The 18,607-nt window shown below is 40.9% G+C and overlaps 1 protein-coding gene across 6 annotated transcripts in view; it reads right to left on the reverse strand.

The window, feature by feature from the left end:
- The window catches only part of LOC308617773 (UPF0524 protein C3orf70 homolog), a 113,480-nt gene extending 96,985 nt beyond the window's left edge, over positions 1-16,495 (reverse strand). For all 6 annotated transcript variants that reach the window (XR_014015926.1, XR_014015927.1, XR_014015928.1 and 3 more), the window contains exon 1: positions 15,997-16,495. Coding sequence is in view for 1 of the 6 variants with exons in the window: in XM_081235154.1 (XP_081091280.1) it covers positions 15,997-16,192 (196 nt within the window). In the remaining 5 variants the exon portion in view is untranslated. The remainder of the gene's footprint in view (positions 1-15,996) is intronic.
- Positions 16,496-18,607: the final 2,112 nt, after the last annotated feature.

Here is an 18,607-nt window from a genome sequence, read left to right on the forward strand (position 1 = left end):
CCTAAGGTAGACAGCTAGTGGGAAGCAGCCGCATAGCACAGGGTGATCAGCTAGGTGCTTTGTGACCACCTAGAGGGGTGGGATAGGGAAGGTGGGAGGGAGACACAAGAGGGAAGAGATATGGGGATATATGTACATGTATAGCTGATTCACTTCGTTATAAAGCAGAAACTAACACGCCATTGTAAAGCAATTATACTCCAATAAAGATGTTAAAAAAATAAAAATAAAAGAATATATTTAAAAAAACCAAAAAACAACTGGATACAGGGAACAGATTGGTGGGTGCCCGAGGCAGGAGGGTGAGAGAATGGGCAAAATGGGTAAAGATGGTCAAACGAACAAAATTCCAGTTACAAAATAAGTAAGTCATGGAGATGTAATGTGGGTATAGTTAAGAATACTCTACTGTACACTTGAAAGTTGCTATGACAGTACATCTTAAAAGTTCTCATCACAAGAAAAAAAACCTGTAACTATGTATGGTGAAGGATGTTAACTCGACTGAAACTGCGATGATCATTTTACAGTATATACAAATACTGAATCACTACGTTGTACACCTGAAACAAATATGTCAGTTATACCTCAATTTTTAAAAAGTAAAATAATTAAAAAACTGTGGTACATCCAGACAATGGAATTATTCAGCACTAAAAAGAAATGAGCTACCAAGCCATGAAAAGACATAGAGAAACCTTAAATGTATATTACTAAGTGAAAAAAGCCAGTCTGAAAAGGCTACATACTATATGATTCCAACTATATGACATACTGGAAAAAATAACACTATGGAGACAATGAAAAGATCAGTGGTTTCCAAGGGGATGGGTGAATGAATAGGAAGAGCACAGAGGATTATTAGGGCAGTGAAAATACTCTGTATGATATTATAATGATGCATATATGTCATTATATACTTGTCCACATCCACAGAATGTACAATACCAAGAGTGAAGCCTAAGGTAAACTGTGGACTTTAGATGGTTATGATGTGTCAATGTAGGTTCATCCTGGGTAAAAAATGTACAGTTCTGATAGATGATAATGGGGGAGGCTATGTACGTGTAGGGGCAAAATACATGGGAAAGCGCCATACATGCCTCTTGATTTTGTTGTAAACCTAAAACTGATCTAAAAAAATAAAGTATTTTTTTAAAAAAAGAGAAGAGACACTTCATCAAAGAGGATATACAAATGGTAAATAAGCACATGAACGTCAGCAATCAGCTAAATGCAAATTAAAATTAAAATGAGTGATCAGGGGCTTCCCTGGTGGCGCAGTGGTTGAGAGTCCGCCTGCCGATGCAGGGGACACGGGTTCGTGCCCCAGTCTGGGAAGATCCCACATGCCGCAGAGCGGCTAGGCCCGTGAGCCATGGCCGCTGAGCCTGCGCGTCCGGAGCCTGTGCTCCTCAATGGGAGAGGCCACAACAGTGAGAGGCCCGCGTACCGCAAAAAAAAAAAAAAAAAAGAAAGGAAAAAAAACAAAATGAGTGATCAGTACACATCTATCAGAATCACTAAAATAAAAATAGCAACACCACCAAATGCTGACAGGAACGTGGTGAAGAAACTGGATCACTCATACATTGCTGACGGGAATGTAAAATGTTACGGTAACCATGGAAAACAGTTTAGCAGTTTCTTAAAAAACTAAACGTGCAACTACCACACAACCCAGCAATTGTGCTTCTGGGCAGTTATCCCAGAAAAAATGAAGGCTTTTGTTCACACAGAAAACCATACACAAAGGATTATAACAGGCTTATTTATAATAACTAAAAAATGGAAACAACACAGATGTCCTTCAATGGGTGAATGAATAAACAAACTGTGGTACATGTACACCACGGAACACTACTCAGCAATAAAAAGGAATGAGCTATTGATATACGAAACAACCTGGAGGAACCTCCAGAGAATTATTATGCTGAGTGAAAAAAGCCAATCCCCAAAGGTTACATACTGTATGATCCATTTATATAACATTCTGGAAATGACAAAATGAAAGAAATAGAGAACAGATTAGCAATTGGCAGGGATTAATGAGGGGTTGGGGCAACAGGGAAAGTGAGTGTGGCTATAAAGGGGCAACATGAGGTATGCCTGCAATGATAAAATTGCTCCTGAATCTGTCTGTATCAATGTCAATTTCCTGGTTGCGATATCGTACTACAGTTTTCAAAATGCTACCACTGGGAAATTGAATACAGAACACATGAGCTCTCTGTACTATTTCTCACAACTGCATGTGAATCTACAAATTATCTCAAAATAAAAAGTTTAATTTAAAAAAGATGAAAAAAGTATACCCGAAATTGATCCAAATCAGAAATAAATTAACCTGATAACATAACCACATACAAGAAAATAATTAATTCAACAAACTTTTGAGCACAGTGTTCTGACTATAAATCCTTTCCAAGATATATTCTAAAAACCAAAACAAGCAAAGAATCTTGAACTTTAGTAATCAGTTGGTTGTTGGTAATGGTACTAACGTAATAATTCCTAAACTATCTTGTGTGTAACTGAAGATAGAAGAAATGAGTAAATATTATGATATAATGGAAACCAGGGTTTTTGCCCACAGGGAAGGGAGGTACAACTATGGAATGGGGAAAGGTGAAAGACACACACACACACACACACACTTTCTACGTCTAACCACTGAAAGTAACATACAGTAATATCCCAGTAGAAATAAGCACATTAAAAGCCCAGATCACGGTTTCTGACTTCTGGTCTGAGGTGAGGAAATTACTAGGTAAGCGTGGAACATCTTGCCATTCCAGAAAGCAGTAAAGTGCTCAAAAAATGACAGGAACATGTCAAAAGGTCACAGAAGCCAGCCTGAAGGAGCTCTTACTCCCCAAATTTAAGACAATTTGAACATCAAAATAATTTATGATACTTGATTATAACAAACTGAAAAAGAATCAAATTGTCCTTTTGGAAGTCCTAGCCACGGCAATCAGAGAAGAAAAATAAAAGGAATCCAAATTTAAAAAGAAAACTGTCACTGTTTGCAGATGACATGATACTATACATAGAAAATCTTAAAGATGCAACCAGAAAACTACTAGAATTCATCAATGAATTTGGTAAGGTTGCAGGATACAAAATTAATACACAGAAATCTACTGCATTCCTATATACTAACAGTGGAAGAGAAGAAAGAGAAATTAAACAATCCCATTTACCATCACATCAAAAAGAATAAAATACTTAGGAAGAAACCTATCTAAGGAGGCAAAAGACCTGTATACTCCAAAAACTATAAGATGCTGATGAAAGAAATTGAAGATGACACAAACAGATGGAAACATATACCATGTTCTTGTACTGGAACAATCAATATTGTCAAAATGACTACACTACCTGAGGCAATCCACAGATTCAATGCAATCCCTATCAAATTACCAATAGCATTTCTCACAGAACTAGAACAAAACATTTTTTAATTTGTATGGAGATACAAAAGACCCCAAATAGCCAAAGCAATCTTGAGAAAGAAAAACAGAGCCGGAGGAATCTGGCTCCCTGACTTCAAACTATACTACAAAGCTACAGTCATCAAGACAGTATGGTACTGGCACAAAAACAGAAATACAGATCAATGGGACAGGACAGAAAATCCAGAAATAAACCCACACACTGATGGTCAATTAATCTACAACAAAGGAGGCAAGACTACACAATGGAGAAAAGGCAGTCTCTTCAATAAGTGATGCTGGGAAAACTGGACAGCCGCATGTAAAAGAATGAAATTAGAACGCTCCTTAACACCATACACAAAAATAAACTCAAAATGGATTAAAGACCTAACTGTAAGACAGGATACTATAAAACTCTTAGAGGAAAACAGAGACAGAACACTCTTTGACATAAATCACAGCAATATCTTTTTTGATCTGTCTCCTGAATAATGGAAATAAAAAGAAATCAAATGGGACCTAATTAAGCTTAAACGCATTCTCACAACAAAGGAAACCATAAACAAAACGAAAAGACAACCCACAAAATGCGAGAAAATATTTGCAAATGATGCAACCGACAAGGGATTAATCTCCAAAATCTACAAACAGCTCATGTGGCTCAATAAATGGGCAATGCCCAATCAAAAAAATGAGCAGAAGACCTAAATAGACATTTCTCCAAAGAAGACATACATATTGCCAAGAGGCACATGAAAAGATGCTCAACATCACTAATTATTAGAAAAATGCAAAGCAAAACCATGAGAGGGCTTCCCTAGTGGCGCAGTGGTTAAGAATCCATCTGCCAATGCACGGGACACGGGTTCGAGCCCTGGTCTGGGAAGGTCCCATATGGCGCGGAGCAACTAAGCCGATGCACCACAGCTACTGAGCCTGCATTCTAGAGCCCGCGTGCCACAATTATTGAAGCCCGTGCGCCTAGAGCCCATGCTCCACAACAAGAGAAGCCACCTCAATGAGAAACCCACGCACCACAACAAAGAGTAGCCCCCACTCACTGCAACTAGAGAAAGCCCGTGTGCGGCAACGAAGACACAACACAGCCAAAAATAAATAAATAAATAAATAAATAAATGTATTTAAGAAAAACCTACAATGAGGTATCACCTCACACCAGTCAGAACAGCCATCATCAAAAAGTCTACAAACAATAAATGCTGGAGAGGGTGTGGAGGAAAGGGAACCCTCCTACACTGTTGATGAGAATGTAAATTGGTACAACCACTATGGACAACAGTATAGAGGTTCCTTAAAAATCTAAAAATAGAACATGATCCAGCAACCCCACTACTGGGCATATATCCAGAGAAAACCACAGTTTTCCCAGGATACGTGCACCCCAATGTTCACTGCAGCGCTGTTTACAATAGCCAAGACATGGAAGCAACCTAAATGTCCATTGACAGATGAATGGATAAAGAAGATATGGTACATATATACAATGGAATATTACTCAGCCATAAAAAAGAATGAAATAATGTCCTTTGCAGCAACGTGGATGGACCTGGAGATTATCATGCTAAGTGAAGTAATTCAGACAGAGAAAGACAAATATTATATGATATCGTTTATATGCAAAATCTTAAAAAAAATGATACAAATGAACTTATTTACAGAACAGCAGCAGACTCACAGACTTAGAAGACAAACTATGGTTACCAGGGGTGGGGAGGGAAGGGTGGGGGAGGGGGATAAATTGGGAGTTTGGGATTGACATATACTCACTACTATTTTTAAAATAGATAACCGGGCTTCCCTGGTGGCGCAGTGGTTGAGACTCCGCCTGCCGATGCAGGGGACATGCGTTCGTGCCCCAGTCCAAGAGGATCTCACATGCCACGGAGCGGCTGGGCCCGTGAGCCATGGCCACTGAGCCTGCGCATCCGGAGCCTGTGCTCCGCAACAGGAGAGGCCACGGCAGTGAGAGGCCGGCGTACAAAAAAAAAAAAAAAAAAAAGATAACCAATAAGGACCTATTGTATAGCACAGAGAGCTATGTTCAGTATTCTGTAATAACCTAAATGGGGAAAAATTTTGAAAAAGAATAGAAACACATATATGTATAACTGAATCACTTTGTTGTACACCTGAAACTAACACAATATTGTTAATCAACTATACTCCAAAATAAAATTAAAAATTAAAAGATAAATAAATAAAAATAAAATAGGAAAAGATTAGACGCTAACATACTTTCCAACTCTGAAAGCGTGGTGTAAGCAGTCCCAAACTTTACTGGTAGAATACACACTAAATTCATGATAGTGGCTGTTTCTGGTGAGAGAAGGATGAGAAAGAGACTCTGAAAGAAAGCAGCAAGGACTCTAAGTTTATCTGAAGCAAGAGTGATGAACAAATGGAAACACCAGTTACATCTGGGTGGTGGGAACTCTGATGTTCGTGATATGTGTTCTCTGTTATTTTTATAAATCTTAAACCTAAACACACATACACACACACAAATTATGTTATTTGATTATAACAAATTAAAAAGAATCAAGTTGTCTATAATAAAACCTAAAACAGAGGGATATATATAGGTAGAGAAGAGAAACCTCTTCTTTAGAAAAGAATGCTATCAAATGGTAGGAATCACAGAATTAGAAAATCACTATTTTGCAACAACAATGAAATAAGTGATTCACACAGGACTCCTCAGTCAATACTAAAATCACTGGGTTCAAGTTTGTTGGGGAACAACAGGATATTCACTCAGTGTCAAAGTATCACCCCACGGATTACTTATTCTTAAACAGTGACAAAAATAATTTTAAAAAGAAAAATAACAAAGGGAAACAATATTTTTATAATGGACAGATTTGGCAGTTATCACTTTAGCACCAGCACTAGTGGAACACACTGACTTGTCTCTTCATGTAATGCTGTAAGAAAGGTACAATATTCACCTATGTAGTAACTAGACAAAAATGTTCAACCTAAATCTAATAAGGCAAATCTAAAATATGGGAGATAGTACAGGCAGTTAATCTGGACTCCTCAAAAATTTCAATACCATCCAAAAAACGTGTGATTATTCTAGAATGATTAAAGAAGATACTAAAGTGATACAATAATGAAATGTGATGCATGAATCTTTTTTTTCCACTCATTTTATTTATTTCACTTGTTCAACCATTTTACTGAGGTATGACTGACACTGAAAAAGCTGTACAATTCAATGTAGAAAATGTGATGAGTTCGGAGATGAGTATACACCCATGAAACCAGCACCATAATCTAGGCCATTAAAATATCCATGTGATGTATGAATCTTGATTGGATCCCAAATTGAAAAAAAAAAGTCAGCTATAAAATTCATTTTTTGAAGATAAAGGAAACTGTATGTTAGATGGTACTCCTGAATTACTGTTATTATCTTAGGTATGATTAGTATTGTGGTTACATAGGAAAATGTCCTCTTTCTTAAGAGGTATGATGAAACATTTAAGTGAAATGTCATGTCTGCAACTTACTTTCAAATGGCTTAAGAAAAAAGTACGTGTGTGTGCATGTGTGTGTGTGTGTGTAGACAGAAAGATAAAGCAAATGAGTCTAACAGAGTAGTCCACAAAATACCAAACAATTACACTCTTAGTGTTTTTATTTCACTAAAGGTCTGTTTAAATGAGATACCGAGGAAGAAACACATTCTATATTATACTAAGAATCTAGTTTCAAATAGACAAATAAGCACTAGGGAGGTTAAAGAATTTGTCCTGAATGGACTGTTTTGGGACACTGTGCAGACACAACTGGAAGGATTTATCATACATTGTTGGCACTCCAGGTATTGCACGTTTTTGGCAGTGTGCTTACAGAATACTGCTAAATATCAGGATATTCAAAAGCAAGCCAACAATAAGAACAGGAGAAACACACAACAAAAAAATCTGTGACTTTGAGTAAAGTAACTTGCAAAAACTACAATTAAATCTACTTTGTCCACCCATTCTAAAAGCCAGGACCCCTCTGTTACCTAGCACTTTTGCCATTTTTCTACGCAAAATCAGTATTCCAAATAACGGCTAAGTATCGCTATAGGATCGTGACAAGACTTTTAAATCATTAAAGTTAAATATGTACAGTTTCACTTTAACAGTTTTGTAATATTCTGATCCTTTGGAACGTGTTAGCCCATGTTTGACATGACAGCTCTCTATTAACTAGTATAGCTGATTAACCAGAACTATCCATTGCTTAACAGTGGTGGAAAACAGGATGGAGTAGGGGAGTGGGGAGTACAATATAAGATTCCATGATAAAAAGCAGATCATCATCACAAAGTAACTATTATAAAACAGACCTTTTGGGCTTCCCTGGTGGCGCAGTGGTTGAGAGTCCGCCTGCCGATGCAGGGGACACGGGTTCGTGCCCCGGTCCGGGAGGATCCCACATGCCACGGAGCGGCTGGGCCCGTGAGCCATGGCCGCTGGGCCTGCGCGTCCGGAGCCTGTGCTCCGCAATGGGAGAGGCGACAACAGTGAGAGGCCCGCGTACCGCAAAAAAAAAAAAAAAAAAAAAAAAAATAGACCTTTCAACACTGAGGGCAATTTAAAAACTCTATTTCTAAATGTCATACTATTTAAAATGTATATTTTTACCATCTGTATTGTGTTGAAGTGTGTAATTGAACAAATGAGTATGGTTACAAAGTGAATTCCAGTTTAACCAGGACATTTTTGGAAGGGGAAGCAGTTGGAATTGGGGACTTTGACAATCATCACACTCTGACCATAACATGTAACTATGTTATCATCCCCATTTGACAATCATCACACTATGACAATAACATGTAACTATGTTATTATCCCCATTTGATAATCATCACACTATGACAAAAACATGTAACTATTTTATTATCCCCATATTAAAAATGATGATAAAGCAGAAACTAACACACCATTGTAAAGCAATTATACGCCAATAAAGATGTTAAAAAAAATGATGAAACTGAAAGACAGAGGTTAAGTAACTTCCCCCAAACCATGTAACTAGTAAGTGGGCAGAGGCAGGATTCAAACACAAAGCCCAGCTCCAGAGCCTGCCCTCAGGATGACTAGGCTACCTAGTATTTCCACTGTTTGTTTTGAGGAGGGGCTGATGCTGAACACCTGCACTAAGTACTGCTTTACATCATATAATATTCACAACAACCCTGTGAAGTAGGATTTTTAGTCCTGTTTTTCAGAAGAGAACACTGAAGCTGAGAGAGGGTGAGTAACCTGTCAGAAGTTACACTGCCAATGGATGGAAGAACCAGGATTCAACTCAGGTGTGTCTGACTCCACAGCCCTTGCCCTTAATAGGACTACACTCTGCCTTCCACATTCCATGTATAAAACATTCCTTATTTTTCGAGGAAACACATCTTCTACTAGACAACTGTTAGCTATTAAACATATGTTCCTGTATTTGTTTGGAATTAATAACACTTAATTTCTCTGAAAATATTACTTCTTGTAAATTAATGAGATTTCACAATATGAGAAAACAAACTTAAAGTGAGGGTGTTATAATGTAGGAAATTATCATAGAAAAGCCCTCAAAAGCTATTTGGTTCAAATCCCTAAGCTCAACAGGCTTGGAAACCAATAATAATTAATGGTATGTATGCAAATCTAACCAAAAAATGGTCTTGCACCAGTTAGGGAGCAGTTGAAGATGTGACATGACTGAACCTTCATATTATACAAATACGTTATCAAATGTTTTTTAAAAGCATAGCTTTATAGAGTTTGCAACCACTCCAAAAACGTTCATAATTCATATTAATTGCCCCTCTCTTAAAATCAGAAACCATTCTCATTTTACTTATTTAAATCCTCCTTGTTCGAAAAAAATTTTTAAATAGCTGAAATCCTCCTCACTGTACCCTGAGTGGAACCAAGAAACCCGAGACCTGGTTACCATCCTGTTTGTGAGATTCTAATGCACATTGACCACATGTGGCCAGGGCTACTCGGCAAGTTTCCTAACCTAAAAAATAAGGATAATAACAGTACCTACTTCACAAGGTTGTTGAGGTGTAAATGAGCTAACACATGCAAAAGGTTACAACTGTGCCTGCATATAAGCAACAGGTGTGTTATCTGTTATCACTGAAGTTGGTGTGTGTCCATTACTGAAACACTACTTGGATGGAAAAGTACCTATCAGCTTTCTCTATCTCTGGAAAAGCTTTGAGGAAACTCACTCAGAACTTGATTTCACCTTTGCACGGTAACACCTGTATCCTCTTCCTTTAACCACCAGACACGTAAAGAACCCTCATTAGTAGAAAAAAGCTTCAGTTGGCTCCTCCTCAAACTACCACTCCGTTTTTTGCTAGTTTTCACAGTCAAACAACCTTAAATACATTTTCTGTAGCTTGTGTTACGGATATGACTGAGTTGCCCCTTAGGAAAACCAACTGGCATTACCCTGGGGAAGTCAGAACTTGATTTTGGGGGTTGTGTAAAGCAGGAAAATAGAATAGAGTAACGCAAAAACCACAATGCTAATATACTAACTAGTGCAGAGAAGTGTATTTGCCCCTCCTGACAGTTAAATCCTCTAATCAGCTCTTTCTCTCCCTATAGGAAATCTATAAATAGGAAGCCAAATTATAACCAAACATTTGCTGGGAGAGTCCAGTCACAGGGACCAGACGTTTAAGCCTCTAGGCAGTGCCACCTTCTCTGAATAGTCTGCAAAAAACACTTCCAAATTCTGCCTCTCCAACTCCCAGTTTTCTATAATTCAATGCTGCCCATCTACCTTCTGCTGTAAGTCTTTCTTTAGATATGTTAATATCATCTATTAGACTACATCAAGTGCCACTCTCCCTGCTTTCAACCTGAAAAAGACAGACATCTTTTTAAGATGTCTGCTGCAGAAAACTGAGCTCACCTATTGTGTGATTTTATTAAGCCAATACAGCTGAGTTCTGCTGGTGGTACCAACATCATACCACATACACTGCCCCACCTCCACCCACCCCTGACACCCTCTAATCACTTTTGCTTTGATAGCTCTTAACTTGGACTTCATTCCCCACCATATTCAGTGACCTCTTTACAGTTCCCATTCTTCTGTATTTCACTATGGCAATTGATACAATTTGCCACCTATTTCTTAAAAACTTTCCCCATCACCGGTTTTAACAAAGCCTAAAACTCTGTTGATTTTGCTCATTAACTTTTTTTTAAATTTATTTATTTTTAGCTGTGTTGGGTCCTTGTTGCTGCGTGCAGGCCCTCTCCAGTTGCAGCGAGCGGGGGCCACTCCGTTGAGGTGCGCAGGCCTCTCATTGCGGTGGCCTCTCCTGTTGCGGAGCACAGGCTCTAGGCATACAGGCTTCAGTAGTTGTGGCAAGTGGGCTCAGTAGTTGTGGCTCACAGGCTCAGCAGTTGGGGCGCACGGGCTTAGCTGCTCCGCAGCATGTGGGATCTTCCCAGACCAGGGTTCAAACCCGTGTCCCCTGCATTGGCAGGTGGACTCTCAACCACTGCACTACCAGGGAAGCCCTGCTCATTAACTTTAAATTGCTCCAAAGTACCTATGGTGGTTAAGCGTCCAGGTCCTAGAATCAGATAGACATGGATCCAAATCCAAGGCTCTACTTCTTACTAGCTATGTGCCCACGGGAAAGTTACTCCTTTAAGCCTTTTTCCTCCACTATAGAATGGACATAATGACATAATTGGCTATTGAGTGCTTAGCATAATCATCTTACTCTGGCACAAATTAATCACTCAATAAATGTTAATTATTACCTTTGTGTCCTAATCCTCCTCTCCTGCCATTTTATTCTTCTCTTTCTACCTTGAAGAATTCACCATCTCAAACAGCTCTGACTAATAATGCAATTAAGTATATTCCTGAAGTTACTGTGGCAGGATTAAACCTTTCATCCTCTTCATCAGTAATAAAGAAAATCATTCTTTCTAGATTTCACCAATATCTAAGAAATAACCTGCTGAAAACTGATGTCATTTTCATACTCTTTCTTAAAAGTACTCATTTCCCTTGGCCTCTGCAATACCATTCTTTAAGATTTTTCTTCTCTGGCCATCTCTTCTCAAACTCCACTGCCAGCTCATCCTCCTGTAACCAGCCTCTCAATGTTAGTGTTCTAAAGGGAAAGCCTAATGGTTTTCTTCATTTATCATACTGCAGTCTCTCCCTCGGCAATCTCATGCTTCATCATGGTTACAACTGCAATCTATAAAGAAGTAAATGACTCCCATATTACCTCTAGTGCAGACTTCTCCAAGTTCCAGATCCCCTATATCCAACTGCCTACTGACATCACCATGCTATGACAAAGTAACTTAAACTCCATCGATACAAAACTGGATTCATGGTCTTCCTGGGCTCATGATTCCATGATCAACCAAACCTAGTTCTTCTCCAGTATTATTTTTTAGTGAATGAATGGCATCACCAACCATCCAAGCTGCATAAGGCAAAATTCTAGAAATCTAGAAGTTATCCTTTATAACTCCTCTTCCGCCCCTTCCAAATTTAATCTATTCCGATTTCCATTAAGTGGATATTGCTGCATGAATTTCAACCTATTTTTTACACTAATATGAAAATAATCTCCCTTGCTGACTTCATTCCCCCACTACCCATTTTATCACTATCATGCCAAGGTCTCTATCAACTGAAACTTCCCCACCTTGCCTGTTCATCCCTCCCTAACACCTCAACAATCAAATTTCTTATTTCTTCTAAATATTCTACCTACTCAAGCCACAAAAAAAATCTACTTTACAATATCTGCATATGATTTATTCTTTCCCATTCCTCTTTCCTATCCAAGTCATGTCTTTCTCTCAAAACTCTTCTTAGAATCCTTCATTCGTTCATTCATTAATTTAACCCAATATCACTCCTCACTAGGAAAATAAATAAATAAATAAAGTTACAGATTCAGGGTCACAGTTAATTCAGCTCAGTAATCTATCTTTGACAGAGGCACCAACAGAACATATAGTTTTCCTCCCATAGTCCTCAAAATCAGTTATTACCCAAATATACTAATTATTTCCTCTATATTAAGCACTGCACCTTTCAAGATACATGTTTTATGTCTTTTATGAACAGGTGTGTATTTTCAGCCTTTTCTACTTCATAAGGTTATAAATTTTCACAAGTTTAACATCAACCATATAAAACTTTCCTTTATTTGTTCTATATTTCCTCTCAAGCACCTCAAGGTAGTCCTCCTATTTTAGCATTTTCTGACTTGGTGAACAAGCTGGTAGTTTTTTCACCCATATCACTTGAGATTTTAAAGGAATACAAAAATAAATACAGCATGGATCACACCCTTACACTCTGCTTACAGGGCATGATCCAGCTGTATTCATATCTGTATTCCTGTGTCCGTAATAATGTCTCATAAAGAGAAGGTGCTCTATACATGTTCAACAAAATTAAAGGAATTCTGCTTAGGCCTGATGTTGTGTTCATGAATGCCAAAAGAAGTAGAACCTCTCAAATACCTTAACTCTACTTCTGTTCAAGAAAAATAATATTGGGGCTTAAAAAAGGTAGAAAGAATCGGTGCCTAGTATAGGTGAGGACACTGTAACAGAGCACCTTGCTGCTCTTAACGAACTGAAGCTGCTCTTCAATGTGATCACCAAACCACTGCCAACGGAGGAGGCACAGAGACCCAGAGGGCTGCAAAAGACTAGAAAAGAGGAAATAAATGTAGGCCTGATTAAACAAAAAATAGAAAGAATTGACAACAGTCCAGTATACTCAATGTCCATCCTTCTCTAAATTCAGATTATTTATTTAAAAAATAGCTTCTAATCACTCAGAAAAGAAAATGTTAAGCATTTGTGGAACCAACCTGTGTCATACCAGACTAATCTAATTTCCTTTTTTTTTTTTTTTTTACGAGAGTATCTTTACAGATAGACAGACAACACACATCAAAAACATGTAAAAGTAGCGTGTCGGTAGAATTTCAACAAAGTATTTGACCAAGTTCTCATTATACCCATATGGATAAGATAAACAGAAGATGGATAACGGTACAATTAGGTAGTGAGGTAACTGTTTTAACGACCATAACAACCAGTGCTCATTAATGAATTGTTATCAACCTGAAGGGCAGTTCAGGACTTTCATCTGTGGCCTTTCCCTGTTCAACAATTTTACCAATAAGAGGAAAATACATCTAAGGGATCAATGAGTACCCATATCCAAATACATATGTGTAACTGTGAGATAGGCAAGCGCTGTAACTTATGCCACAAATGTAAAACAAACACACAAACAAAAAAGAGGCTTAATGGCTTAGTTCACATCAAATTTAGTTCAATCTGACAGCAACAAGCTCAATATGATGTGGAAACAAGAAAAACTAATGTGATGCTAGCTGCAGCAGTAGTATCTCAAACACGGGCGAGAGCAGTCCTGCTTAACTCTGGACAGATCAGACCACGACTGGGATATGCTGTACCCTTCTATGGGTCACTGTCTTCAAAGGATCATAACCATACTGGCACATGTTCAGAACAGAAAAACCAGGATGCTTAGGGGCCTGAATACCATTAAAGGAAAGGCAGGAGGGAATGGAGATTTATAAATAGGACAAAGCAATGCCTTGAGAGGAAAACAATGGCTACCTTCATTCAGTCATTCAACAAACGTGAATTTCAAACCTATTTCTGGCCAGACGTTGTGACTGTGACTGGGGATACAGGAAAAAGATAGTCTACATCTGTGAGAAATTCATGTGTATATCTGAAGAGTTGAAACAGATTTCATCTAAAAAAGCTTTAAATTGTTCTATATGATTTCATAAGGTAGAAATAGGAGCAATGGAAAGAAGTTCTAACGTGATTGATTTCAGCTCCATATAAGGAAGAGCACCTTAAGAGTCAAAGCTGTCTAATGAAGGAAGAGGCTGCCTGAGTAGACTGCAAGGTTCCCATCAGTAATAGTGTACTTAAAGAGGAGACTGCTGAAATAAGACAGGCACTGAACTGGGCCATTTTTAATGTTCTTCACCTTCTACACTATGATTCTTTCTGTACTTCCTCAGGAAATGGACTCACCAGATTCACCCAACTTGTGTACTACAGCATCACAGGTTTCCCACAGTTGTGACTTCCAACTTTGTACCCTGTCCCCCACTGAAGCAATGCCATATAATTAGGTATGGATCTGAGAGCAACAGGAATAACACAATATAGGAAGAAACTGACCCATCAGCACAGAGAATGCAAAAAAAATCAGTACTGTTCAATGTGCCTTCTATTTGTAAAGAAAATGTAAGAATTCTCTATCCTCAAAGTCATAAATTCAATTTAAAATATTATGGAAAAAAACTTTTTAACAAGTCTATACAGTAAAGCAAATGTGGCAAAGTGTTAACAGTTGTTAATCTAGGTGTATAACACTACAGTGATCCTCTTTCGGTGTTGTGTATGTTTGAAATTTTTCAAAATAAAAAGTCTGAAAAAAAATTTTAGAAATATATTATGTTCAATTAATATAAGTAAGGATCTGCTCTGTACTGCATCTCTTGTTGGGAGCCATTTTTTCCTAACCAACAAGGAAAAAATAATTTTAATTTAAGATCACTTTGAGAATTTGTGTCCTAAATAAGCACTCCAAACCCCTCTATTATAACGTTATGTGGAAACTAAGTTTAGAATATATTTCTAAAAAGAAATAATTCACCAGATATAGCAGGCCAAATACCATGAACTAATCAAATTATGAAACTGATTAAATGGCTACTTAAATCCATTTTAAAAATCACAGGCGGGATAAACGTAGAGAAAGGTCTAGACCATTTACTTCTATAAATTGGTTTAAGATTATTGAAGCTTATTTTCATTCATTTTATTTTTGTAATTTTAAAACACTCTCTAGAATACACTGGCTCTATATGCTGGAACTGGGTATTCAAGCAGTTCACCCTTCCAAACTGTTAATATTAACTTCCTGGAAGCAGTCCCTCACACTTTAGCACTTTCTCAATCTGGATACAAGAAATGGGCTACGATTAGACTTCCAAGGGCTCCCTTTCTTTTAAATAGCAGCCCGTTAAGACAAAAGTGATTAAAAAAGGGGAGCATCTTTTAACCACCAGCCCTGAAAAAAGGCTTCCCCTTCGGTTGTCGTCAACTCTGACTGCTGTCTACCCTTTTTCAACATTCGGTTGAAAAACAAAATGGAAAAAAAAATTTTTTTAATATATATATATCCCATTTTCCTGAGGCAGGTAGATCCCCTTTTGTAGAAGTGGCTAAAGCTAGGCTCCCCACGGATTTCATCTCGTTGCCAAGGCAGCGCCGACCCGACTGGTCCGGCACGAGGGCAGTTCCCGCCTCCCGGACCCCAGGGCGGCCCCGGCCTGCGGCAGAGCAGCCCCGGCCCAGCCCGGAGCCCCCCAGGCCGCAGAGTTCCTGCCGCGACCCCGGACGGCCCGGCGGGCGCCCCGGGACCGCGGCGAAAGGCGGGGACATGAGGCTCGACTTACAGTGACACCATCCGAGGTGACAGCACCAGTGCAGCTTGAAGCACTTGCCGTGGCTGTGCGTGGCACAGATTGAGAGCCCGTCGCACGGCTGGAAGTCGGGTCTGCGGGCGGCGCAACTCCGCGCCAGGGCCTGAGCCTCGTCCACTTTCTCGCTTTTCCAACCGCGCTCGGGCGCCGGCGCCGCGGCCGCACTCATTTCCTCTCCCTCCGCGGAGCCGAGACCCGGAGCTCGGGAGGAGCGGCGTCTGGGCGGGCAGGAAGCCGAGCCGGCTGCGGACGCGGGAGGACGGGGCGCGAGCTGTGAGTCACGCCAGCACTTGGAGGTGGCGGTGGCGGCGGCGGGAGCACAGCAGTGCCAGGTTAGCAGAGGAGCCGCCCCGGGTACGCCCGGGGTCTGGGCCTGCCGCCGCCTTCCCTCCCTCCGCCGTGGCGCGCGCCGCGCCCCCACGCGCACACGCACGCGCACACGCACGCGCCGGCCCCGGCAGACGCCACTGGGTCCCTCCGCCAACCCCGCCTCCTCACACACGCCGGGCTTGGCTGCTGGGTCGTTGGCGTCCCCCGCAGCCGCAGCACACTCAGTCCCCAGAGGCTTAGCCCGACCGACGGAGGGCCGTTAGGAACACACCCGCCTCGGCGGCTCGGTTTTCACACGCAGGCCAGCTTCCACGAACACTTCCCACACTCAGTCCCCACACACGCTCCCCTCCAACACACACGTCCACAATCCGCAGAGGGCTGTGCACGCTGAGGACACGCCCTCCCGGACGTCCAGTGGGCTGGTCCCTGCGCAAGTGGGAGCAAGGCTTTCTCACACGCACAGCCTCTCCCCACGCGCGGCCCACGTTGCCCTCGTACACACCCCCCAGAGGGTCTGGGCACCCAGGCCCCTGGGGGCGCGCGCACATGCACACGCAACAGACGCGCGCTCCCCCAGTGGCCAGCTGGGGCGCACGTCCCGGGCCACGGCCACCAGCCCCTCGTGGCCCCTGGTAACCACCGCCCGCCCAGGTCTCAGCCTGAGGCTGCAGCCTCGCCTTGCTGAGGGGGAAAGTAACCAAGCTGGGTGCCATGGTGTGTGTGTGTGTGTGTGTGTGTGTAAAAGAGATGCCCGGGAAGTGCGATGCACGGGACTGGTACGTGGAATGTGTTGCGTGTGTGTATTTTGGTGTGTATGTGATGTGTGGGCGTGTATGCTTGTTATGTGGAGTAGGTGTGGTGTGTGTGTAATTGGATGTGTTGTTAAGTGAGTACATGGTACATGTGTGGTGTGCATGATGCCTGTGACTGTTATGTGAACTGTGTGATACGAGGTGTGTATACACATGTATGTGGCATGGATGCATGTGACCAATGTGGAGTGTCAGTGGTGTGTTTATGTGTGGTAGGGTATATGTTCTGTGTGTGATATTCGAGTAGCTGAGTATGTGTGTGTATCCATGTGTACGTGGGGTGCAGTGGGCACGGTTGTTACATAGCATGTGTGTTTGTGTGTGCGGTATGTATGTGGCAGTGTGGTGCATATGACTGGCATATTGAGTGTATGTGCGCGGTGTATGCGGGTGGAGTTGGGTGTGTGCAGTATGTGTGTTTGTGGGCATACAAACAAGACTCGTGTTTGCCATGGACTCTGTATGCCTTTGTGTGTTAATGCCTGCCCTGGCCAGCAGGTGTAACTGGCCCTGAAGGTGGCTGCAACTCTCCCACCCAGTCAGCTTGCCTTCTTCCCTCTTGAGGACAAGTTGCTCCAAATAGCTTTTCCATGCTAGGCTCCGCTGCTGAGAACCCACCCCGGGCAGGGTTCAGTGAAGAGAAAACAAACCATTTGCTCCCGGGGAGCACAGTTGGGAATTAGTGTTTCCCTGCAACAAGGCCAGAACCCAGCCTTGAACACAGAAAAGGAGGGGACCTCCTCCTGCTATTTGCCAAACATTTTTCAGAGCAGAGGAAAATGCCTGTAATTGCCAAGGTTCAGGGAACAACAACAAAGCCTTTCAGTACAAATGCTGTGTGGGAACATGTTTATGCCCAGGTCCACCTTCTCCATTACTTTATTCCTTTCCTGCTTTGCACTGACAAGGAGACTCATCATGGTTTTGACATAACCAAATTCATCTTCAAGCTCTGAAAATCCTCACTGCCATAAGCAATCTTTCCTTTTGTTTAACCTTGGCTTAAGAAGGGAAATGTAATTTGCATATGTCTGACTCTAGTGAAGGCTTCATTTATTAGGGGTTGAAGAGAGACTCAATTTGGTGGCAAAGGTATTTTCAAGAAAGGTATGAATCAAAATCTCAAAATATGGTTCCCTCCAATAACCTAACACTGAAACAGTTATAAACATGAAGCATCATATCTTCAGCTTCAGGCCCAGGCGTCCCTCTCCCCCACCAAAAAAAATCCTAAGGAAGTTCATCCCTGACTCATAAAATTTCTCCATCCCTGCTGTTAATTTCACAGTCTGACCCACCTCAGAATAACATGAATAAAAGGAAGGAAAAACTTAATCCAAGAAATTCATAATCCATTACTGCTGTAGCAAGCCAAACCAGAATTTTTCAAACAAAAGGGGATTCCCATCTCTTCTACCCTATTTTTCTCCTTCTCCAAC

The sequence above is a fragment of the Mesoplodon bidens genome (assembly GCF_964165515.1).
Source record: "Mesoplodon bidens genome assembly, chromosome: 5".
Taxonomy (NCBI): domain Eukaryota; kingdom Metazoa; phylum Chordata; class Mammalia; order Artiodactyla; family Ziphiidae; genus Mesoplodon; species Mesoplodon bidens.